At 47.9% G+C, this 25,437-nt stretch overlaps 1 protein-coding gene across 3 annotated transcripts in view; it reads left to right on the top strand.

Annotated features, from left to right (window-relative positions):
- Nucleotides 1-25,437, top strand: part of LOC138570211 (BTB/POZ domain-containing protein KCTD12-like) — a 905,191-nt gene that overhangs the window by 144,944 nt on the left and 734,810 nt on the right. For 2 of the 3 annotated variants that reach the window (XM_069648936.1, XM_069648935.1), the window contains exon 2: nt 92-995. In XM_069648936.1, coding sequence (XP_069505037.1) covers nt 113-995 — 883 coding nt within the window. In that variant the 5' untranslated portion in view covers nt 92-112. Of the gene's footprint in view, nt 1-91; nt 24,018-25,437 lie in introns of those variants that run through there. The other variant, XM_069648937.1, reaches the window with a different exon arrangement.

Genomic DNA, 25,437 nt, shown 5'->3' with positions numbered 1-25,437 from the left:
CAGACATACGAAAAATTGCACAAACAAGTTTTAAAGGAGCTCTGTTATGCAATTCAAATGTTTAACGTGGCCTTTTTCTTTCTCTTTGCAGTTGAGGGCAGAAGACTTCAGAATGGCTTTGGCTGACCATACAGGCATCGTTAAAGGGGGCGAGGACTTGGCCGCATTCCCTGAGATCATCGAACTGAACGTTGGGGGTCAGGTTTACATCACCCGCTACCACACGCTGCTCAGCATCCCCGGCTCCCTTCTCTTTGAGATGTTTAGCCTGAAGAACGCCCGGGCCTTGGCTCGGGACAGTAAGGGCCGGTTCTTCGTTGACCGTGATGGCTTCCTGTTCCGCTACATCTTGGACTACATGCGCGACCAGCAGCTTGTGCTTCCTGACCATTTCCCTGAACGCAGTCGCCTGCAGCGTGAGGCCGAGTACTTCCGGCTTCCTGAACTGGTCAAGGTACTGGCCCCAAAGATCAGTAAGCAGAACTCAATCTGTGACGACCCGTGCCAAAGCGACCCCGAAGAGCCTTCCCCGAATGCTGACATAGCCCGAAATCTGGCCTCTGTTAGCGCAGCCCTGGCCGGCGTCACTTCATGCACTGGGGCAGTGTCCAATGTCAACGCAATGGGCATCGCCTCAGACCTGCGTAGGTCGGGCTTTGTCACAATTGGATACCGGGGATCCTACACCTTAGGAAGGGACAGCCAAACAGATGCCAAATTCCGCCGTGTGGCTCGGATTATGGTGTGTGGGAAGACTTCGTTGGCCAAAGAAGTCTTTGGGGACACTTTGAATGAAAGCAGGGACCCAGACCGCCCCCCCGAGCGGTACACATCCAGGTACTACCTCAAGTTTACTTTCTTGGAACAAGCCTTCGACAGACTGGCAGATGCCGGCTTCCACATGGTAGCCTGCAACTCTACCGGCACCTGCGCTTTTGCCCACGACCAGACAGATGACAAGATCTGGACCTCATACACCGAATACGTGTTCTACCGTGAGTGACACCTGAAAATAGAAACCAAGACGCCAAACCAGCCCTTCTCCCCCTCCTGTGGTGGTGTTCACTCTAGAATTAGACACCAGTCTCCTCCCTCCTGGAATCCCACTTGTTTCTAACCTTTCCTACTCCCTAGGATTGTTCCGAAGAACCCTCTGTGACTTACTCCTATTCCGCCCGACACCAACCATTCCCCTTCCTCCAGCCTCCAAGTAGCCAGCAGTACTCTTATACGTGTTCTTGAATGTTGTAGCAACAGAGTGTTGTGGTTAAACCAACATCGATTTACTTGGGCGACATTTAACCAGGGGGGAAGACGTGGGTAGGGGTGAAGCAGGAGTGGTGTACTACCTACAGCCCTTCTTCTGAAGCAAATGAAATATTGCAATTGTGATTTACCCCTAGGTTTAACAGGAGGGAAGTCAATCTTTTAAGTGATGGCTGAAGGTTTGAAGGGCGGAACTCTACGAAAGAGACATTCCTCCAGCTGCACAATGCAACTAGGGAGGACACAATAGCGGATATTCAGAAGTTTGCAAGATGGCCATACAGACTTTGGGTTGTTATGTGGTCCCAATCAATGGAAAGGATTCAATGTCTCCAGGGTGATCCATAGTTTATGCAGGGGATTTTGCAATCCTAACAGTGAGAAACAGGCCATGGTTTACCTGATGGAGAAGAAAGCTTGCTTGCTAGCACTGCTTAGTGAAGGCACGGTCAATGCTGGCCACTGCCTTTGGAGAGCTGGCTGAAATCTGCTGCACTGCAAAGGATTTGACCAAATCCATTATACGCTACGCTTGCGGTTCAGTTCCAGAGCGGAGGAAGGAAGGGGAAGTGACGTCTCTCTTGAAAGGGCTAGCCAAGGCAGCAGAGATAGCCCAGTTATAGTATATGGAAGCTGTAGTTGGCGTGACTGCTATATTCACTTGTGATCTGTGCCCGTGAAGGACTACTAGGGTGCAAAGGGTCTGGCTCTGCATCGTGCCGTGGGCAGGATTAACGCTTGATGAAACACAACTGTGCATCTCCTTTGCAATCCTCGACCTGCAAAATGAAAGGGCGGAACATAGACAGGGTGGGGGCATTTGGGGAGATGCATCAGGTATGTTTTTCCTGAGAGGTATATTCCCATCAGCTAACTGGGCATGTGACTGCTTACGAGAGATTGCAGGTTATATGCACACCTCATAGGTGTATCTTATCAAGTTCAGACACATTTACATAACAACGAAGTCCAACCATCGATAATCCATAGAGTGCCAATTAGCCAGGAGCATGGTTTAAAGCCCAGGTCTCATCTGAAGAACCTGAATGTGTGGAGTGAGGGATGGATGGACGAGAGGGTTAGAAATATCAACAGGAAGACATGTTCACATAAAAAGAACCTGCTCCCCGTCAGAAGGCCAAACTAGTAATCAAATGAGAAAAGGCCTGGGTCAGACAGATGAAGGTTGAGCTGCAAGAGTAGAGATGAATTATGCTTAATACCAGCCTTTGATAAGTAGGCTGGCCAATTTGCAGAGATCCTGGGACTCTGCTTTCTTTTGCCGCTGTCGTATTCTATCATTCTATTCTTGCTTCCATATTTTCTGAGACTGTAGGTAACACCCAACGCCAAATGTGATCGCAGTTGTCCTGCCAAAGCCTTAGTTGGCAACTTGTTCATTGAAGGAAGAGCTTATCATTATTTGCGCACACTGGCAGTGGGGGCGGCAGTGCACAAGCCACCACCAGAAAAAGCTAGCTGGGCAACACCCAAGTTCTTTTTGCATTTATGGAGTAATGAAGATTTAGAGCCCGATGAACGGGCCGAGAGCGCCACACAAGGAAAAAATGAAATTTGAGGCTGTCGACTCATCCCAATCTGGTGAATCAAATAGCCTGTCACCTTCCACCAACCTTCAACCATAACAAGCCAGAAAGACCTGTACAGAAGCCTTCCGCCTAACTCCTGTGGCCATCCAATAGGCGCAAGAAGAAGCAAATTGGTCCTGTAAACAATCAGAATACATCCAGCCAGGCTCGTGCTTCTGAAAATCTGGTTCAGATTGGTCGGAGTTAAGCACTTTTCAGGGAGTCACTCTAACCGGTATTACTAGGTTTTCAGAGGCACTGGTCTAAACCTTCCCATTGGCAGTTAGCCCTATCTTCACCCGGACACCAGAATATGTCACATGTAAGTGGCACTTCCTGCTGTCCACATTGGCGTCACTCTGCAGTTGTATTCAATTGCGGACACTTCAACTGAGCTGAGGCAAGTCCTAAGGGAAAGCAATATTGCATAAGGGAAAAGTTGAAATGCTGCAGGAGAAAAGTTAAGAGAAAGAACCACATCAGTGATTTCCCCAAAACGTTTTGGTCACTAGGGAACCACACAGCCCTACGCCGGAGGTCGGGGGTGTGGGCAGGACCAGAAGCAGTAAGGAACATCAAAGTTATTTTCACTTATAATGGAGGCAGCTTACCAGTTAGCATTGATACTCTCACACAGGGCTTCCAATCCTTTCAAATGTGGGTGAGCGGTTCAAATCTAGGTCTAGTCCAGGTGGTAGTAATCACATCCTGTTCCGTGGCTGTCTGTAAAATGAGCAGAGAAACTTGGGCAGGCTCTCAATGGTCACGGGGCCACTTCACCCACTTGCTCCCAACAGTAAAATAGAAGCCACCAATTGAATGTGCATAGCACTTGCTCTTCCCTCTAATTCGCTATAGGGGTGCCCCTACAAATGAGGGCTTGGGTGCCTTGATGCGCCAGTAGGGGCACAGCTTGCAGGGACGTCTCGCTTTTGAGAGGTTATCTGCAGAGGAAGAGTCTATCACAGTCTGCAGATGCCTCCCTGAAGCAGTTCCGGGGTTATCAGAGACACCAAAACAGTGATGGCCTACACTGTCCACTCACTCTCTAGTGGCACCTCAACAGAGAGGGTCAAAAGGTGCACCGTCAAAAGTGCTGAGGGGTCAACTTGCACAAGGCCCATCTTCTAGGGGCACCGTACTGAACACCTGTGCACAAGATGCAGCAGTCTCGTGCTACCCTCCAGAGTCCCTTGATTCTTTAAATGCGCCCCTATCCCGCAATGCCCCTATCTGGCAATGCCCCTATCTGGCAATGCCCCTATCCGGCAATGCCCCTATCCGGCAAGGTTGGCGTGCTCTCAGGAAGTGGAGTGAGGCAGGTTACACTGTCCTCACACGCCCCAGAAGCCCTTGTGAAGCCCAGCTGGGAAGCATTAGTGCTGTGGAGAGGTGGTGTAGCGGTGTGGTGGTGGTCCTCATAGGCACTGCTACAAGGTATAGATGGGGAGCAATGAAGCAGTGAAGGAAGTTGTGTGGTAGTAGTCTTGAATGCATTGTTACTATTTAGGGTTAACTGTACATAGCAAGAGCGGGGGCGGGGTGATGTATAGAACATTAGAATGCACTGGCTTTTCCCTCTACAGGCACACCCTAGGGATCATGGCTGGGGTAGTGGTAGTCTACAATGCCCTGCAACTCTACAGAGCTGGACTAAGTTGCAGTAGTTTGTAGTTTACACTGTCTCGCCAACTCGCCAGCCATCCTTCAGAAGCACAGCTGGGAAGCATTAGTGCTGTAGAGCGGTGGTGCTTGCATTCCCCTGTTACTCAAGAGATGCCCCAGCCTTGCACGGCTGTGGCATGAGGATACTTCAGTTTGGGGCAGGGTGCCCTAGGCGCTAACTCTAGAGGCACTTCTGAAGGTCATTTCCGGCACACACTGATGTGGTAGCAGCCTGCACTGCAGTCCCTCCCCAACAGCTCTTTTGTTGATTACAGCGGTTGGTTTCGCAGGATGAAGTGTGGGGGTAGTCCTACAGTGCATGGCAGTAGCCATGATTGCTTGCACTACCCTCCCATGCAAGAGGTACCCATATGGAACATGGCTGGGTCACAGTGTCGTTTTACAAGGACCTATATCTACAGAGGACCATGACTAATACAACAGGGGTGCACGGAGGCAGTTATGTGGCCTCGAATGCAGTAATACTATTTAGGGGAAGCCCTATAGGGAAGGAGTAGAGTGCACAGATGTAGTGGCCTATCAAAGTACAGGAGCCCCTTATGAACGTGGTGGTGGTGCCTGCAATGCTGTATCTAGGAGCAACCCTACAGGGCAGGAGTAGGGCACGCTTATGTTTTGTGTCTTGATAGGATGCACTGCGTGTGTCATGCTACAATGACACAGTGGTGCGGTTGCACTATTTTTTGTCTATGTTGAATATTCACAGCCACAGTCCCAAAAAGCACAACATTTTCTTGAAAACTTTATCTCTATTTAGAAAGACCGCTGTGCTCCTGCGCAAGGTCCATGAGATAAAAAGGGAAGGGAGGCAAGAGAGAGAGAGAGAGAGAGAGAGAGAGAGAGAGAGAGAGAGAGAGAGAAGCAAGGGCATGCTCTGATGTTTGACTCATGGCTCCTTCCTTAGTGGGCAGATGGTGAGGCACAGGGGTGGGGCATAAATGACCCAGCACCAGCACAAAAACAGCCGGCTCGACCAGAGTTTGAGTACCAAGAGCTTTGGTGAGCAGAAGCTAATCACATCAGGGAATTGTAGAATAAAGCACACACAACAGGTGGGCACACTGATATAGTAGCATTGCTGTAGTCTTCAAACCACCTTTTGACTTTCTATAGAGTGATAGCTTGTGGTCATATTCCTTCATTGCCTGGCAGATAGCAGAAATAGTTTGAATGACTGGTATTCTGTAGCCCATTCACATCATTGTCTGTTTTGGTTGGTTCGTAATATGTCCTGACACACAGTTGCAGAATGTCCAGTTCTGGAAGCTCTTCTGGAGGACTGGGAATCTCACTCTGCTGTGGGAGGGATGGAAGGAGGGCCAGGGAGGGCCACTTAGGGCTCCATGGAAGATAATCATTGCCACAGGTTTGTAACCGAGTTTTCTCGATGCTGCCATGTTTGACAAGACTGAGAAGACAAGAGGCTGGCAAGACTCTTAGCACAGAGTAGTGGGTGGCACCATTTTGAATGGAGTCGGGCACGCAGGAATGGTTGTATCTAAGAGGGGGCTTTTAGCACAGTCTGAACAGCTTTAGACATTGGACGAACATAGTATTCCAGAGGGAAATACAAATCTGGGGAAGCGGTGCATCAAGCGTATCCTTATGGACGGCCTGAGCCGATAAAAGGGCTTACGTTTTCATTCAAATGGATTCACTTATGCTGTGGGTAAGAAATGTGCCCAAGAAAGAACAGTGAGTGAAAATAGCTTTAGTATTAAAGCAAGACTCAGTTAAAAAAACCTAAACCTAGACCTTTTTTTTAAATATAGAAATCCTCCTGTAAGTACTTGCAGAAAGTCCTGCCTTGCCCTGACAAATGTCCCTCTTGATCCTTTGTTATTTGGGATATTTCCTCCCATGTACCATGTACCCATGTACACTGTTAACGCATGCTCAGCACGTTGGTTCTATTCCCCATTGAGTTTTAACATGTTAAATACCATTTTTACCAAAGTATCATGCATAGGAACCTATGTACATTCTCAGACAAATCAATATTGATCACATGACCGCAAATACCACAGAAACATTTCAATGGAGCAAAATTGTTAAGAAGTTGAAGAGAACCAAGAATAGATAAATGCGACCTAAGTACCGCTGAGCTGCTCTCGCCAACTCGGCTTCTGTAACTCTTGCCAACCTGTCGCGGGGCTGGTTCACCCAATGAATAATGCCCTCCCCTGTCCACAGTGAGGTGGCTGAAAAGATCCTCCCACAGCTTCTTAAGAACCTCAGCACCAGTCTAATCTCGGGTACCGTTCCACATGCCTTGACAAATTCTGGAGTAATCCTACAATTGAAGAAGGCTAATTTGGGACCTGTGGACCTGTTCAGCTGTGGGCCATCGCTCATCCTTCATTTCGATCACACCTCAACTGGGGACAAACACAACCAAGTAACTTGTTCTCTGGGATGGTTCCCACTCAGGAGAGTCTACAAGCAAATTTTAGCCCACTGCACCTTTCACAGAGGAGAAAATTATATTTCGTATCAGTGTAGTCCCACCCAGCTCCGCATTCCAGCACTGAAATGCTCAGCAATTCTCCTCTGAGCAAGAGTACTAACAGCAACCCCAGGGACGTGTTTCATGCTTAGTGATACTGTGTCTCTCTGGGCACAGGGAGCAAGTTGTCCATCTCTGGATTACTCTTCCAAGTGTACTAAATGTGCCAAATGAGCCCCTCTACTGAAAATGAACACAGCCAAATAAACTGTTCTCTGGGCTGGCTCCCACTCAGGAGGGTCTCCAACTGTGTTTTAGCCCACAGTACCTTTCACAGAGGAGAAGTAGCCCAAAAAGACAGTCCAGCGCCGACATGCTAGTCAATTCTCCTCTGAACAAGAGTATCTTTTTCTTTCGCTGCTTCTATGCAAGATGTTTCTACTCACCACCAGGGTACAGCTTGGGATTTTTTCTAATTAATTCACAGAATTTATGATTACTGCTCCATTATTTTATTCCTTGTAAAACAAGCGTAGGTGATTTTAATAGTCCCATTACCTCTGCTTTGGCTGCAATGTACCATGCTCTGTAGTGTAACTAAACAGGTGCCGGCAACCACTCACAATAAGGCCAATATCCTGGATTTGATCGTTCACACAATTAAATCCTTCTTAAATTGATCCCGTAACTCTGGACTGGCCCAATCATTGCTGTAACCCCTGTTCAATCTTTGTTAAATCACCCTGCCTTAAGTTGATAAGACTTGAAATGACAAATATCTAAGGACATTATCCATTCAAGATGTATTGATTTATTGGTGTCCTGCGTCTCACCATAAATGTAGTGTAGCCAGCTTCAAAGGTCAAACAGGAAGAGGTGGGTGGAAAAAGGGAGACACATAAGCGTGTCTGGTTAGGGGTATGCTTGTACCTGAATAAAACATTAATTTCACTTTCCATTTAGTCAGAAAACAGAAAGCAAAGCTAAACCTGGGAATAATACAAATAACCAGTTAGTTCTAACATCTGGCTTGTGGTGAATCCCATTTGTGGTCTGACTGTTGACATGTAGAAATCGACTGTAGAATGTGGTCATTTCAATGAAAGATGTGACTTCAGGGAGCAAGGCCCCAGTGGGGTAAATGTGTAGTCCACCTAGGCAGGCGTCTTTGCAGAATGCTTATAGTTGTAGTAGGATACTCTCAGGTTCGTGCTGTTTAGTGTCTACAATTGTACCGTATCACTCTCCCACTCTTCACCTGCGGTTTCTGAGTTGGCTTCCGAAGGTTCGTCTGAAGAGGTCTCCACAGGTTTCTCTCTCCAGGCTCTTGGGTTCTTCTTTTTCACCGCCTTGCCCTTTTGTTTGAAGAGATAGGGCCGAGCTCCCCCGGAGGCCACTTTGCCAGTAAGGCTATACGCCCGGCAGCGGGGACTCCGGGGAGCCCACCCCAAATCAGGGAAAAGCCGCAGCAGAAAAACCCTGGGTAGTTTCAGGTGCGTTGGTCTGTTCAAATAAGTATTCGCAATCCTTCTTGGAATACTGCTCAGCGAATGGGTAATTCGCAATCCTTCTTGGAATCCCACTTCTTTAGAGTACTACATTTACCAGAATGCACTTGGGTGCAATGTCCAAGAACTCCGTGAGCAAGGTTAAGTAAAATAGACAGAAGGAGAGGTTGCACAGGTCAGAGGAAGCACACAACTCAGGGGGCACGAGTTGAAGTGACAGCTGCTTGGAAAAGCGTGTGTTGAAAAGAACTGCAGATAGCAAGTCCCCGCTCGCTGAGTAAAAAAAAAGCCCCAGAGCGAACGCAGGTGTCTGCTGACTCCAGCAAAATAACAAACACACACGCTGGATAATTAACAAGAAAATGCGGGCAGCGAAAGGTCCAAAATAAAGAGGAAATATTCCCCACAGGAAGCGTGGTGGCAAAATGTACGATAAAAGGCAGGTAGACAAACAATGGAAAGGCAAATGGGTAGAAAAACAAGGAGTAACACGAGACAGGAGCACTGTCAACTAGCGTTGGGAAAGAAATCAGTTGCAACGCACCGGTTGCCACACCTGACAGTTAATTATAGCCTCTGTTCCAGCGAGGCTAGAACGTAACGTCCAGGTAAAGGAGGAGCTCAGTCCTTCTTCCATTGTTTCCATCTCTTCCACAGGCTCCATGGGTGTTTCATGACAGTATGACCCCTTCTCAAAGGCTTTCCTCCAGGTTTACCCGGATACATCCGATGGAATCTTTGTATGAGTCTGGGTGCTGATATGTTGCGAATCGGTTCCCAGGAGCTTTCTGACATGGGGTATCCTTTCCACAACAGAAAGTACTGTAATGTACCCTTCTTGTATCTGGAATCGAGCAATCTAGAGACTTCATATTCCTTATCCACATCAAGGGGCTGGTAATTCGCCTTCTTCATCTTTCTAGCATGAGGATCTGGTACATATGCCTCCAGTAAAGATGTGTGGAATACTGGATGGATTCTCCCCAGTTTGGGTGGTAGAGCTAAACGAAAGGCGACAGGGTTTATCTTCGCCGTTATCTTAAAAGGTCCAATGAATCTAGGTGAGAACTTGCCATGATGTACCCATCTGGGTAGAAACTTAGTCGACAGCCATACCTTCGTACCAATTTCCCATGTGGGGTTAGGTCTTCGCTTCTGGTCAGCCCATCTCTTGTAGTCTTCCCGAGCCTTTTGTGGATTGGTCTGTGCTTCTTTTTGTCGGTTCCGTAGATTGTTCAGAAGTGTTTCCACAGATGGAACATTAGATGAGACATGTCCGAACAGTGGTATGTGTTTTGGATTGTATCCATAGGTACAATGAAATGGACTCATACCTATGGTTGAATGTCTTGTGTTATTATATGAAAATTCAGCCAGGGGTAGAAGATGATACCAGTCATTCTGTTCTTGATTACAGAAGCATCTGATGTATTGCTCCAAAGTGGCATTTAGGCGTTCGGTCTGTCCATTGCTCTCTGGGTGGAATCCTGAGGACAGGGATCTTTTTATCTCCAACAATTTACACAGACTTGCCCAGAATTTGGATGTAAATTGTGTGCCTCTGTCCGAGACTATAGTGTTAGGAAGTCCGTGTAACCTAACCACATCTCTTAAAAATACCTCGGCTGTAGTAGAAGCCGTTGGTGTTCCCTTGAGTGGTGAAAAATGAGCCAGCTTACTGAAGGAGTCCACCGTAACCATGATAGCAGAGTATCCTTGAGAAATGGGTAAATCTACTATGAAGTCAGTTGAAATGTGTTGCCAGGGACCTGCCGGTGGAAGGTCTTGTTGTAGCAGACCCAAGGGCTTGCAGTATGGATATTTGTTTTGGGCACACATAGGGCAGGTGGTGACATACTTTTTAACATCCTTGGTGATCGTAGGCCACCAGAAATGACGAGAAGTCAGTTCCAAGGAAGCTTTCTGTCCTTTATGTCCAGCGGCGGGAAGGTTGTGACACCATGGCATAGCAAGATCACGTAACTCCTGAGTTGGTAGATATAAGGATTTGTCTTTGAAGAGGTAGTCACCCTTGTATAGTAATCTTAGATTGGTATGCTGTCTTTGCTCCCTTTGAGCTGTTTGTACTTGTTGGAGGAAGGAATTTACTGTGTTAATGAATCTTTTTCCTGCAAGCAAGATTTCATGGCCTTGAAATCCCTCTGTATCTTCTCCCATGCTTTGGGATAATGCATCCGCCAATTGATTGTCCTTTCCTGGCAAATAAGTGATTCCAAAATCGAACTGGGAAAAGAAGTAAGCCCATCTTGCATGTCTAGAATTTCGACACTCCATCTGCTGAAGGACCTTTAGGTTCCGATGATCGGTACGTACTTGGAACGGGTAAACGGCTCCTTGAAGCAGATGCCTCCATTCTTCACAGGCTTGTCTTATAGCCAAAAGCTCCTTTTCAAGTACAGAATAATTCCGTTCGCTGGAACTGAGTGTTCTAGAAACATATGCGATGGGATGTTCCAACCCGTCCTTTTTTTGCTGCAACAGAGCTGCTCCTATTGCGCCACCTGAAGCGTCGGTTTCGACTATGAAAGGCTGGGATTGGTCTGGTTGCCTCAGAATAGGGGCTGAAACAAATGCTTCTTTAAGTTGTCTGAAAGCCTGCTCTGCCTTCAGATCCCATACAAACTTAACCCCTTTCTTGAGTAGGTTTGTGATCGGGAGCACTATGTCGGAGAAATTTGGGATGAATTTTCTATAAAAGTTTGAGAGTCCCAGAAATCTCTGTATGTCCTTGACACAAGTGGGTACAGGCCAATGTGAGATGGCCTTAGTCTTGGCTGGATCCATTTGCACCTTGTTAGCTGAAAGGATAACCCCCAGGTAAGGAACTGTGGTTGTCTCAAAAACGCATTTCTCTGGCTTGGCTAGCAGACTGTGTTGTCGCAGTCGTCGTAAAACTTCCTTAACATGATGACAATGTTCTGTTAGGGAAGTTGAATAAACAAGTATATCATCTAGATAAATCACTACTGTATTATACAGCATATCAGCAAAGATCTTATCCATAAAACGCTGGAACTGTGCAGGAGCGTTGACCAGCCCAAACGGCATGACCCTGTATTCATAGTGGCCGAGAGGAGTTCTAAATGCCGTCTTCCATTCGTCTCCTTCACGAACTCTTAGAAGATGATAGGCTCCTCTGAGATCAAGCTTTGTGAATACACAAGCCCCTTGGACAGCCTCTATGATGTCTTTCATCAAGGGCATGGGATATCTATCCCGTACTGTAAGGCTGTTTAAGCCCCTGAAATCAATACAGGGTCTGAGTTCTGTAGTTCCCTTCTTGGAAATTGGTAACATAGGTTTGAACATCAGCTGGTCCTTGGCGTATGTCTAATAAAGTCTCAAAAGTAGTGTACAAAACTTCGGGTCTTTCAAACCTATCCCGGAAGCGTTGAACAAAATTACTGTAATCATTAAGGGCTGGGTCAGAGTTGGTAACTAGTAAAGTAGCCCATGCCAACGCATTCCCCACTAAGTTAGAAATCAAAAATCCCACCTTGGCCCTATCCAGTTCATATGTTTTCAGGCAAAAGGTATAGTGTACCAAACAGGCATCCAAGAATTCCTTCATTCTTCGGGGATTGCCGTCAAACTTGCCACAAGGTAATGCAATGGGAGGTAGATCTCCTCGGTTATCTTCTCTCTGTTGTACCTGTTGTCGCAGAGCTGTATTATCGGCTCTTAGTGACTGTACTTCCACTGTGAGGGCTTGAATAGCATTAACCAATTCCTGGTATTGCTCAAGGCTTGCCATGTTTTCTGGGCGTTGCAATCTCTCAGGTTCGTGCTGTTTAGTGTCTACAATTGTACCCGTATCACTCTCCCACTCCTCACCTGCGGTTTCTGAGTTGGCTTCCGAAGGTTCGTCTGAAGAAGTCTCCACAGGTTTCTCTCTCCAGGCTCTTGGGTTCTTCTTTTTCACCGTCTTGCCCTTTTGTTTGAAGAGATAGGGCCGAGCTCCCCCGGAGGCCACTTTGCCAGTAAGGCTATACGCCCGGCAGCGGGGACTCCGGGGAGCCCACCCCAAATCAGGCAAAAGCCCCAGCAGAAAAACCCTGGGTAGTTTCAGGTGCGTTGGTCTGTTCAAATAAGTATTCGCAATCCTTCTTGGAATACTGCTCAGCGAATGGGTAATTCGCAATCCTTCTTGGAATCCCACTTCTTTAGAGTACTACATTTACCAGAATGCACTTGTGTGCAATGTCTAAGCTTTGGAAAAGATTCCAAGAACTCCGTGAGCAAGGTTAAGTAAAATAGACAGAAGGAGAGGTTACACAGGTCAGAGGAAGCACACAACTCAGGGGGCACGAGTTGAAGTGACAGCTGCTTGGAAAAGCGTGTGTTGAAAAGAACTGCAGATAGCAAGTCCCCGCTCGCTGAGTAAAAAAAAAAGCCCCAGAGCGAACGCAGGTGTCTGCTGACTCCAGCAAAATAACAAACACACACACTGGGAAATTAACAAGAAAATGCGGGCAGGGAAAGGTCCAAAATAAAGAGGAAATATTCCCCACAGGAAGCGTGGTGGCAAAATGTACGATAAAAGGCAGGTAGACAAACAATGGAAAGGCAAATGGGTAGAAAAACAAGGAGTAACACGAGACAGCAGCACTGTCAACTAGCGTTGGGAAAGAAATCAGTTGCAACGCACCGGTTGCCACACCTGACAGTTAATTATAGCCTGTTCCAGCGAGGCTAGAACGTAACGTCCAGGTAAAGGAGGAGCTCAGTCCTTCTTCCATTGTTTCCATCTCTTCCACAGGCTCCATGGGTGTTTCATGACAGATACCCTGATTGCAGTGATTCCATTATAAAGGCCCACTCTTGTTTTCAATGCTTTGTCCTTTATTGCATCATGCCCGCTTTCTCATTAAAAATACTGTGCAATGTCAAAGCTTGGAATACTCGAGCTTTGAATGTTAATGAACGGGATCCATCGATTGGACAATGTCACTCTGGCTCTGTCTCCTAGCAGATGCTGTAAATTGCTGATCATTCTCTGAAGTTTCTTATTAAAGAAGCAAAATTGACTGATTATACTAATTTGGCTGAGGAAGGCAAGAACAAATCTAAGCCTCTCCATCAGTCCGTGAAAAAATATGCTAGAGATGTTTCTGATCCTGTTATCACTCAATCCAAAAAGTGTTCTGACAATATCAATAAATACTTTCTTTAACAAAATGTATCTGATTTGGGGAAAGAATATCAAACCTCATTCACTGCCTTTCTCTGTTCCGTTAGATACCCAAAGATCAATCCCCATTTGGTGTAAAATCAGCCAAATATCTACAGAATATTTTCTTTCCCCCTTCGAAAAAGCCAGAAATATACATTTTACAATGCTTACAAATCTTCCTTTAGTTGAGGGATACCGGTCACCCTCACAATGGTTGCTCTACAACTCCCATCAGCCCGGCAATGTCAGTGGTGAGAGACCATTGGAGTTGAAGCTTACACCCTCTGGAGGGTGACAGGCTAACCTGCGTGTTGACTTCTCTCCGCTTCAGACATTTTCTGGTCACTCTTCTCTCAACTTGGGATTGATTTCTCCACTCTAGCCTGGACAATGCAGTATTTTCCCCAGTAAAGTCTTTGCGGGAAGAATCATTGAGAAGGGATTGGCACGTCGACACCAACACCACAGAGATTAATACAAACATGTATGTCCCTAATAATCTGGATTTCAACTTTGACATAGTACCGATAGTACCACTAGATCTCACAGCAGCTTTTGACAGAATGGTGCAAGGGTCAGTTCTTTCCATCATGACCGTGCACATGGGGATTCAAGGATTGGTCTTGTTTGATTCTTTCCGGTCTAGATTCAAACAGTGTGTTCAGATGGGATCCTTCAGGCACTCATATCTACCTGTGTACCTTGGGTACTCCAAGTCTCCAGTGTGACATCCATGTTATTCAATTGTTACAATAAGCCACTTGGATCTTGTTGCACCTTGCAAGTCCTTTATCCATCACTATGCCAACAAAACAACTTTATCTCGGTGTGCCCACCAATTGACGAGTTGCTCTCTGGGTTGCCTGTCCATAATCGATACTTGTATGTTTGCTGTAAATATCAATGTTAAGCCATCTCAGACAGAATATCCTCTTTCTTCACCTGGGAGGTCTGGAAGTAGTGTTTCAGTGCAATCATTGTGGTTGTGGACAGTCCTGGCATGTGATGGCATCACACCCATCACTCCTCCAATTGCCGATTATTTGCAGTCCCTCAGCCCTTTGCTTGACTCTGAGTTCTCATTAAAAGCTCATATAGCAACAAAAAACCCAATTCATTATTAACTTTGGCGTCAGATTCTCTCCCTTCTGCAAATCGTGACTTAATTAGTTGTGCATTTGCATGTTAATTGTGGAAATGCCATGGTGGTCGGGGCTTGCCAAAATGTCCTCTTTTACTATAAAGCTTAACCACACTGGTAAAGGATAATGAAGAGACTTGTAATTGGCAACATTTTCAAAAGGTCTCGAAGAGGCACCAACTCTGTACTGCTTTCAGATGATCTTCAGCTTTTGCTGAATAAGTGAAGGGTTTTGTTACACTTTATAGATGCATTCAATCACCACACACCCTGTGAGACCACATTGAAAATCAATTCAGAGTAGTACAGGATTTACCAGGTTACTCACCGTAGTGACCACCTTACTCCTAGTCCATAATCCCCTTTCCTCCATACTTATGGGACATCTCTCTGTCCTGTGGAACGGGACCAGAGCACTTTGTAAAAAGCATCCACATTTTTCCCAAAAATGTGTCCTTCCTCTCTTTCTTGTGCGGGGACTGGCACGCGGCCGTAACCCCGCCCATCTTGGCTCTGCCCCGCGCATCGCCCATCAGTCCTTTTCTATCGCCAGGTCAAATACCCATTAGCAATAACAGAGGAACCTTATTAGAGGGGACGGCGGGCGGGCGTATGGAGGAAAGGGGACTATGGACTAGGAGTAAGGTGGTCACTACGGTGAGTAACCTGGTAATACTCCTACGTCCCGTCCCCTTTCCTCCATACTTATGGGAGATAACCAAACTCCTTACAGGAACTACGGGTGGATGGAAATACCCCTCACTGAAACAGGTTCTTCAGCACAGCCTGACCAAACTGAGCGTCAGCCCTTGAGCTTATGTCGAGACAATAATGCTTACAGAAAGCAGATGGGGAGGCCCAAGTAGCTGCCCTAGCGATGGACTCCCAGGGGACATATTTCTGAAAAGCAACCACGGCTGCCTTGCCCGCACCAGGTGTGCATGAATAAGCTTAGGAGGTTTCAGCCCTTGGACAGTGAATGACTCAGTGATGCAGGCGGCAATCCACCGAGAAATAGTTGCCTGGATGCCTGCTTGCCCTGAGGGTTACCGAAGGTCACAAAAAGTTGAGAAGAACTCCTAAGCTCGGAAGTCCTGTCCAGGTAGAACTTAAGAGCTCTTCGGACATCAAGACAGTGTAGAACCCTCTCAGCCTCAGAGGCAGGGTTCGAAAAAAGACTGGTAGGGAAATCGACTGATTCAGATGGAATTTGGTCACAACCTTGGGCAGAAAGGCCGGGTTTGTCCGAAGGACTACCTTGTCCTTTTGAAAGACCAAGCAAGGATGCTCCACCGACAATGCCTGGAGCTGACTCACTCTCCTTGCTGACGTAACAGCGACCAAAAGGGACACTTTCCAGGACAAGTACTTGAGGTCCACAGTAGCTATTGGTTCAAAGGGTTTATGGCACAGCGCCGTCAGGACCACATTTAGGTCCCACGACTGGTGCGGATTACGAACCGGAGGGTAGAGGTGTTTCAAGCCAGCAAAATGCCTCTTCACCACTGGGTTAGTCAGGGAATAAGAACACTGGTCTGTAGAAAGATAAGCGGAAACCGCAGAGAGATAAGTCCTGCATGACAGAACATGAACCCCCTGACTCTGCTAGGGAGGACACAAAGGACAGCACCGTGTCAACCGTGGCTACCCTTGGATCCAACTTCTTCTCCAAACACCAATGACAGAACCTGAGCCATTTACTCTTGTACTGAGATCTGGTCGAGGGTTTCCTGGCTGCCTGGATAATACACATGTTATCCACAGACAAATTCAGATGCTCTAAAGACTTGAACTGCGCGATTGAGGGGAGGGGTGCCACAGCTGCTGTTCCCCTTGGTGAAGAAGATCGGGAGTTACTGGTAACCTGATCGGCGGATACACCGACAGGTGTTGATGCTCTGAGAACCAGAATCTGGCTGGCCACCACGGGCTATGAGTAGAAGGGAACAGTTCACCGAATTCTTCAACTTCCAGATTGTACAGTGAACTAGAGGCAGAGGCGGAAAGGCGTAAGCTCCCATGTTGTGCCATGGAATCTCGAGAGCATCCCCCAGAGAGGAGGCTCCCAGTCCCCCTCTGGAGGCATACTGAGGAAGCGTCTTGTTTACCGCCGTAGCGAAGAGGTCCACCTCCGGTGTGCCCCAACGTGAAAAAAATCCATGAGAGGACCTCCGCCTTCAACTCCCACTCGTAGCTGACCACTGTCCGCCGGCTGAGGGCATCCGCTGTGACATTCAGCTGGCCCGGGATGTGTACTGCAAGCAGCCAGACACCATGAAGCACAGCCCACTCCCATATCTGGATAGACAGGTCCACGAGGGGGGGGAGACTTCGTTCCCCCTTGCTTGTTGATATAATACATTGACACCACATTGTCCGTGCGTATGCGGACCCCCTTGTTGGCAATGAACGGTATGAACGCCTTGAGCGCCAGAAAGATCGCCAGAAGCTCCAATTGATTTATGTGCAGGAGCTTGTCCTGAGGCGACCAGAGGTCCGAGACCTGAAGAAGATCTAACGTTGCACCCCACCCAGAAGGGAGGAGTCCCTCGTGATCGTCACCGTGGGGGCTGGGTCCTGAAACCCCGCACCCGCGACAGGTTGCTGAGAGATGACCACCAGTCCAGGTCCACTCTCATGGAATCCGGAATCATTATCCGCTTGGAATCCGGGTCCACAGCCTGAAGCCAGGAACTCCGAAGAGCCATCTGGGTCCATCTCATCTTGAGACGAGCAAGAGGAACAGCCAGCACGCACGAGGCCATGAGGCCCAGAAGCCTATGGAACCACCAGGCCGACATGCTCTCCGACTGCGCAAACATCTGACACGTGGCTAACAGATCCACCATTCTGTCCCCGGTCAGGTACACTCTGCAGTCGATCATGTTCCAGCGAAAACCCAGGAAAATCAGGTCCTGCGAGACCATCATGGAAGATTTCCGCCAGTTCACTGACAGCCCAAGATGGAACAGGAGCTGAAGGAGAGACAGGAGATTGCCCGCTGCTGCTAGCAGACAAGGGCTGCGTAAGAGCCAGTCGTCCAAATACAGATACACATGGATACCCTGGAGACGAAGATAGGCCGCAATCACCGACATCATCTTCGTAAAGACACGTAGCGCCAAGCTGAGGCCAAAGGGAAGCACTCGAAACTGGAAGTGCTCCTCTCCCAAAGAGAAGCGGAGATATCGCCTGTGTGGATCCCAAAGCAGGATATGCATGTACGCGTCCTGAAGATCCACAACGCTGAACCAGTTGCCCGTCTGCAAGGCGGAGCGTTTCTGGCTGGGCGTAATCATCTTGAATTTCTCTTGGGGTAGGAAAAGATTGAACTGGGAAAGATCAAGGATGGTGCGCAGGTCAGCCTGGTTGGGTTTGGGCACTATGAACAGCTGGGAGTAGAAGCCCTCCCCTCGCTCCCCGAGGGGAACGGGTTTCACAGCTCTGAAGTCCAGAAGTTTCTGAACCTCGGCTTTGAGGGAGGGCGAGCCCGACAGCTGAAAAGGAGGGTTGCGGGGTAGGGTAGGGGGTAGAGGTAAGCGGAAGCCCGCTCGAGCGACTGACAAGATCCATCTGTCTTCTGTGATGGCCTACCACGCCTCCCAATGAGACGCAATGCGTCCTCCCACCGGGGTCTCGTGCGAGCGCGGAAAACCCTCATTTAGTAGGTTTATCAGTGGCGGTGCCACCTGAACCTGAGGAGGAGGATGAAGAGCGGGAGAAAAACCGCATCCGTCGTTGCCTACGGTGGTTATTCCCTGCAGGGGTATTCATTCTGCGAGATTTGTGGTTGAGGAAGCCCCTAAAACCAGAGCAGGGTCGACTTTGTGACAACGGTCTCTGGGTTTTGAAAGGAGCCTTAACCAGGACAGACAATGACTTAGCTGTCTGAGTGCTATCCTTCGTCTTGGTGAGCTCTACATCTGTTGTAGAATGAAAGAGCTCCTTACCATCGAACGGAAGGTCAAACATCTTGTCCTGCACTTCTTTTGAAAAGTTAGTGGCATGCAGCCACGCCTGCCGTGAGGTATCAACCCCCAGCATAAGGCCCCGAGCCGAGATGTCTACGTGATGAGCCGCAGCCTCCTGGAGATCCTGGGCCAAGACCCTGGCATCGGATAGGCCACCCTTGAAGTCTTCCAACTTCTCGACCGGGATGTGCTTCTCAAACTCCGACAGACCTTTCCACATCCACATATTAGCCCCCACTAATATCAACTCAGCATTGGCCTGCCTGAGCTGCAAGGCCGAGTTGACAAAGATTTTCCTCCCTAGGGAGTCAAGGAGCTTGTCCTCCTTACCCAGGACCTGAGTAGCCGTCGTGGAAGAGGATGCTGCAGGTCTGGATTGCAAAGTGGCCGCAGCCACCACTGTGGAGGAGGGAGGCAGACAAGACGGCAGGGCGACCTCTTCCAAAGAATGTAGCCTGTACCTCGCGTCAATCTTCTTATTGACAAAAAGTCCCGAGTGTGGCTTTTCCCAGACTCTTCGGACCTCGGCAAGAACATCCTTATGCAGGAACAGGCCGGTACGCTCCAAGGGAGACAGGGTGAACGCCCCAGAAAGCACTCCCTCCTGCGGAGCGGGTGCTTCAGGCACCGGAACATCTAAGAAACTCATCATGTCCAGTACCCGGTCATGAAAAGCTCTGATAGAGTGGGGAAGGTCCTCGTTGTCCTGATCGCCTTGAGGGTCATCTGACAGGTCAGGATCCTGCTGAGCCGTGTCAGGCACTGCCTTGTCCACTGGGGACAATGGAGGCAAAGGCGGAAGAGCCGGGGGAGGCACCACGGGCAAGAGAGGCCCCTGCGGAACCACCGGAGGAACAGGTGGAGCCGAAGGCGTAGGTGGACATATCTCCCTGAAAAGCCCTTTGAAATATTCCCTCATGGGGTCGGTGCACATAAGCGCTTGAAATTTACCAAAAAAGGCGTCCTCCGGAGACTGTTTCGGAACCTGAGGAGGCCTCTCATGAGGTGGACAGATCCAAGGACGTAGCGGGGAAGGGTGCCACACCGGCCCCTCCACCGACGTAGCCACATAAATCAAAGGTGCCGCCCCCGCGGGCAACGAAACATTGTGCGGAAGAGGCATCTGGGCATTCCGATCATAAACCGGCGGGTAAGGATGCACACAAGGGACCTTAGGTTCACCCAAGGGACCAAGCCCTACACCAGAGGCCGATGGTGTAGTTGTAGGGGTAGCACCTAAAATGGCAGCCGTGGTCATGGCGGGAATGGGTGCCATTTTGTCCTCATCTGAGGGGAACTGCGGCACGTGAGGTAGTGAGGCAGGGGCCCCTGACGATGGATCAGGGGCCTTAATCTTAGCCTTAACATAAGGAACCTCGGCAGAGCCGGTAGTATGAGGCCTGGAATGTTTTTGTGACATACCAACCGCCAACTGAGCCTTCGAAGGAAGGACCTCGGCACTGCTGGTTAAAGAACTTTGTTTCTTTGACCCCTCAACAGGTCTGGTGTCACCACAAGAGCGGGAACGGTGAGCAACAGCTTTCACCGACAAAGCCTTGACCGGCCTCTCAGAACTGTTGGTAGCTTTAGCCTCTGAACGAGGGACCTCGGACCCAGGCCCAGTAAAAGCCTTATCTGCGCGAGCCTCAAACATCCGTTCAGTAACAACAAGCCCAGCCAAGTCCTCGGGGCGAACCTCGGTTTTATCTTTGAGGGAAGCCGACAGAGAGGCCTCAGAGCGAGCTCCGGTACCCCACGACTCAGTAGAACTGGGTCTACAAACAGCCCCCATAGGAGGGGCCTCGGAGCATACTCCGGTATTCACAGGCCCCTTACGGAGACCCTTGGAGAAAAGTCTGGTAGAATTATTAGGCCCGAAGGGCACCTCAGGGTAAACCCCGGTGACAGAGCGATCAACGCCTCTCCCGGCCCGAGAGGAACCCAAAAAGGTATCCCCTAGCCGGGGTGGTCTGAAAAGTAAAGAACTTACCGGGCGTTTCTTCTTCTCGTCGATGAACGCCTGAAAATGTGAAGGAGGAGTTCGTCGGAACACCTCCTCCCACCGCTCCAACCGACGTTGAAGTGCCCGGACCAAAAGGGAGTCACAGTAAAAACAGGAGTCCCAACAGTGATCCGGACCCAAGCACTCAAACAAAGAGGATGGGGATCCGCCCTCGCAAAGCGACGGTGACACGATGAACAATCAGGAAAGTCTAGCTTGAACGACATAGACAGACCAGTAAACGGACGCTAGCGAGAGCCAGAGAGGAAAAAGGGAAGAAAACATCTGAGGATGCGAGTGCATCCGGCCCCGATCGAGCGGAGAAAAGGACTGATGGGCGATCCGCGGGGCTGAGCCAAGATGGGCGGGGTTACGGCCACATGCCGGGCCCCGCGCAAGAAAGAGAGGAAGGACACATTTTTGGAAAAAAATGTGATGCTTTTTGCAAAGTGCTCCGGTCCCGTCCCACAGGACGGAGAGATGTCCCATAAGTATGGAGGAAAGGGGACGGGACGTAGGAGTATATATTGTTCCTTGTAAGCAGTTCCTAGGCATTTGCGCCACTGTGCTTCATATATTTTGCTACATCCTCTGCCATCTTTTGTACACTGTTTCCAGGCTCCCAATGTTTCAAGTGGTCCTCTCTTGACCACTTGATCTTACCATTCGCATGTTTATTTATTCTACAACATATGTTAGCAGTACACAGACTCAGTTCCATCTGAGAAAGTGCAAAGACATCTCTGAGGCCTATGATCTTAAAATTGTGTCTTGGACATCAACAAATGGATTGACATCAAATGATTGACGCTCAACCCTACCTCCACCAAACTGGCCATATTTGGTAACGTCTTATTTTCCGTGAGCAGCGTTTGGTAATTTCCATTGGTTACTTGACCTTCTCCATTTAATGTGCTACCTACTCTTGGAGTTCTCTGGGAGACTTGCAGCTATCATTGGTATCAGAAATAAGTTGCTTGTAAACACATGTTTTCCCCAAGAGATGACTGCTCCTTTTGTGTCTTATGCTCTAAACCTCATTGGTACTGACATGCTGTTTGATCTGATTTCTGGGCCTGAGACTTTACCGCTTGTGAAGTCTTCAACGTCTCCGCACTCCACCTGCTGACAAAGACCCTGCGATGCGAAAGTACAATCTCAACTCTAGCCACCTTACATTGGATCCCAGTCTCTAAAAGCGTCCAGCTAAATGTTCCCCTTTGCAATCCATACATGTGCCTTTCTTCATCTCCCAGAAATGTGTTCCATAACGGTTTATGGTCATAATCTCGAAAAAACAAATCTCGAAAAAAACAAATCTCGAAAAAAAAGGCCGAAAAAAAAAGTCGAATTTTTTATGACGGTTTTTATTCGTTTTTATTTTTTTTATTTTTTTTATTTTTTACCATTTTTTTTAAAATCCCGGACCCCAAAATAAATATTTAATTCAAAAAAGAGACCTTATTGTTAGTCGAGATTTTTTTTTCGAGATTTAGACTGACCACCTTCCATAACGTACCTTGGTCGCCAAGATCTTCCTGGAAGAAACTTCAGCCTGTTTCCTATTCTCCAAAATCCACTAGAGAACGAGACCTTTGACAGTACAAGGGGCGACAATAGAGAACACTTTCTCAGTTCACATCTGCGCGCTGGAAACAGTTCTGTCATATAGTGAAACATATGCCTGTTTACCCAGTGAACCCTACATCTGGTTTTCTCAGCCGCTGTGCCCACAAATCCTGGTTGGGAGCAAGGTGTCGTTTTGGGCAGGAGAGCGCTCTTGTAATAACTTAACATACCAATGCACATAAAGAACAAATGAAAAATCCTAAACTAGGAGGAAAGAAAGAGACTCAGAGCAGCTGAAAAGGAGAGTGGAAACCTCCTCAGGACAATAAAAAAAGCATTGGCAATGCCAGCAGTATGGGCTTTTGTGTAGGCATGGGAAAGGCACTTCCCAGGCACTGCAATAGTGGCATTAACTAGCCATTGATTGTAGCAAATACAAAATAGTGCGAGTACTGGGGTAGCTAATAGCAGTGCCAAGCAAATGCCTAGCACAAGCCAAAACAATTGGCTTTGCCACTGCTGCTTTTTAACAGGACTTCAGTGAAGGACACGCATAGTGCTTATAAATCAAGGGGCTGAAGGCGGGCCTGGTTAAGACATTTTTATTACACCACTAGCAGGTTTACAACTAAAATTAGGTCATCAACTCTCAGAAGACTGCTTTGAAAAAACAATGGCAAGCCCCTCAAGTTCAACGTTTGATGGTTAGGCTTGATTAAAGTGAGCAGAGAGTTCCCATGAGGCTGTGTTTTGGGTGGGCAGGGACAGGAACTGGGTGGGCGTGGCAATAGTGATTTGCATGACCATGGACAGTAAATGGGTGGGCAAATAACCAAACCAGATTCAAGCTTTGTGTCCCTTCTCATATGCCAGTTCACCCTATCTGTACTCTAATGCACTAGTTTAGGCTTTTAGGTGGCTCTGCCAACTAATAGCCCAAACGAACAAATGAGGCAATGTATGCTAGTGCCAGGCATTCATGCTTGCCTGTCCTATACGCTAAACCTGGAGGAAAAACGTGAAGTGGATGGGCTACAAATACAGGTCTTTAAAACACTTACCATTATCTACCCAATAAAAGAGGTGTATTTTAATTAGCTTCTGATTTAAACAGAAATACAGATTTTCTGCTTTGTTAGTGGTTTTGCAGCAGGTGGGTTTAATGTATTTCAGTAAATCTTTCCTGAAAGGTGACTTTTGACATGGTTTGCACTGCGCCACACGTAATGTGGGCAACGGAGAGTGTGGGTGGATCCTCTCACCAGCAAGCACTGTGATTATTCTTCACCCTGCGGGGTTGCCACTCCCAGTGACCTCTCACGACTCTCCCTCTCCTGCAGCCAGGCACCATGTAAGCACACACATCCAGTCTTTCTTGTGTTTAGACTGTTAGAAATGGCAGCTCTGGTCTGTTCTAGGCTGCTCGGAGGGTGTGGGATTGAACCAGGAGTTGTGGCTCTTGCCTTCCAGGATGCAGACTCGGGCATGGCCACACGGAGTGCGCTATACAGGAAGAGGTAGCACGCCAGGGCCATAGCAGCCAACTTTCCTTTGCTTTATTTGTATTTTAATCTCCTATTTTGCCTTTTTATGTTAATCTGATGGTAATCAATTGTAACAAGAAAAATAAAATCAAAACCTGCCACTTTTTCATTTAAAATGTTTTAATTACCAGGAATATAATAATAAGTCAATCAAGGGCCATGGAAAATAGCAGGACCCTTACAGCAATGCAGCTGGGTAACCTGTGAAAGACTGCAACATTGAGGCCTCCCTGTGGTGCTATTTGGAAAATGTGGGGAGGCCTGGGGAACGATGGTGGTGGGAGGAGTGTGGCTACGGATGGGTTCATGGATGAGCATGTGATGGGTACTCGGGTGTAGGCAGGACTATTGCACCCCATTTTGGAACCTACTTAGACATGAGGATTTGAAATTGCCACTGCTTGTGTTGTAGAATAGTGTTCAATCGTCAGTAGAAGCCTACCATTGCAAGCTAATTTCTGAATGTTGTATCAGTGGTTGGGATGCTCGAGTCCTCGGTTGAGAAATACATATTCAATGCATGTCTTCAGTGAATGATGCTCAGCTCAGGAAGGAGGTCACACTTCGACAAGACTAGTTACCTCCTGTAACTGTGGGATCTTTCATAGATCCACATGCTTAAAATACGCCAAGCTGGGAATCCTCGGTAGCATTGCACACAAACAATAGGAAAACACATTTAATGTTAAACCTGGCCACTTCATTTCGGCCATCTTCCACTCAGTGTTGAGCTGAGGCCTTTGGAGACGGCATTCAGATGTGTATGGCTGTTGTGTAGAATGGCGACCAGCACTGGAGAACGACAGTCACAGAGGCTTATCGTAGAAGATGCAGCAGCACTTCTTACCAGAAGGAAGATTCTGCTCTTCTGTTGCCATTACTTTCTGAAGATGTTTGGAGTCCCTGGCATTGATACTTTGCTGATATCCCACGTGTGGGGTTGCTGTCACCACTCTGCCTCTAGTTCAATGGGCCCTCAGGGTCGCCTAACATGTTCGGTTTGGATGGTGTAAATTCATACATGATTTGATCCATGTTTAGAGAATGGTTGTCTTCTCTGATCTGTAAAATTCTTTGGTTGTGTCCAGGTAATAGGGAAGAGCTCTCTCCCCGCCCAGTCCAGTGTAAGTAATGCCTATTCCACTTTAGTTTAATGATTCCAAAGAAAAAGGTAAGTCGTGCAATCATCTGATTGATGTAGAACTCAGAGGCCTAACAGAGATATTATTGTTTGGTGGAACTTCTAGGCCATCTCTATCAATCGATTTTGCATAGGCATTCCTCCTAACAACAACCACTGTCATTATGCCAAGGGCTGTGCATCTCTCTCTCTCTCTCTTCCCACATGCCTGTCTCCTCCCTCCTACCTCTGTCGCACCCTCTATGGTGCTTGGTGTCGTTGTTTCTCCCATCTTCTCTAACTGCTTCTCTATCACCTATCCTATCCCTTTCACTAAATCTGGTAGTAGGAAGTTTAAAAGGGACATCCTGTTCCCCAGCCCAGGCCTCCCTATTGCTGAT

Source organism: Ambystoma mexicanum, chromosome 2q (genome assembly GCF_040938575.1).
Source record: "Ambystoma mexicanum isolate Mex_15411 chromosome 2q, UKY_AmexF1_1, whole genome shotgun sequence".
In the NCBI taxonomy this organism is placed as follows: Eukaryota; Metazoa; Chordata; class Amphibia; order Caudata; family Ambystomatidae; genus Ambystoma; species Ambystoma mexicanum.
The sequence above is the reverse complement of the archived record's forward strand: the minus strand, read 5'-3'. Positions and strand labels throughout refer to the sequence as shown.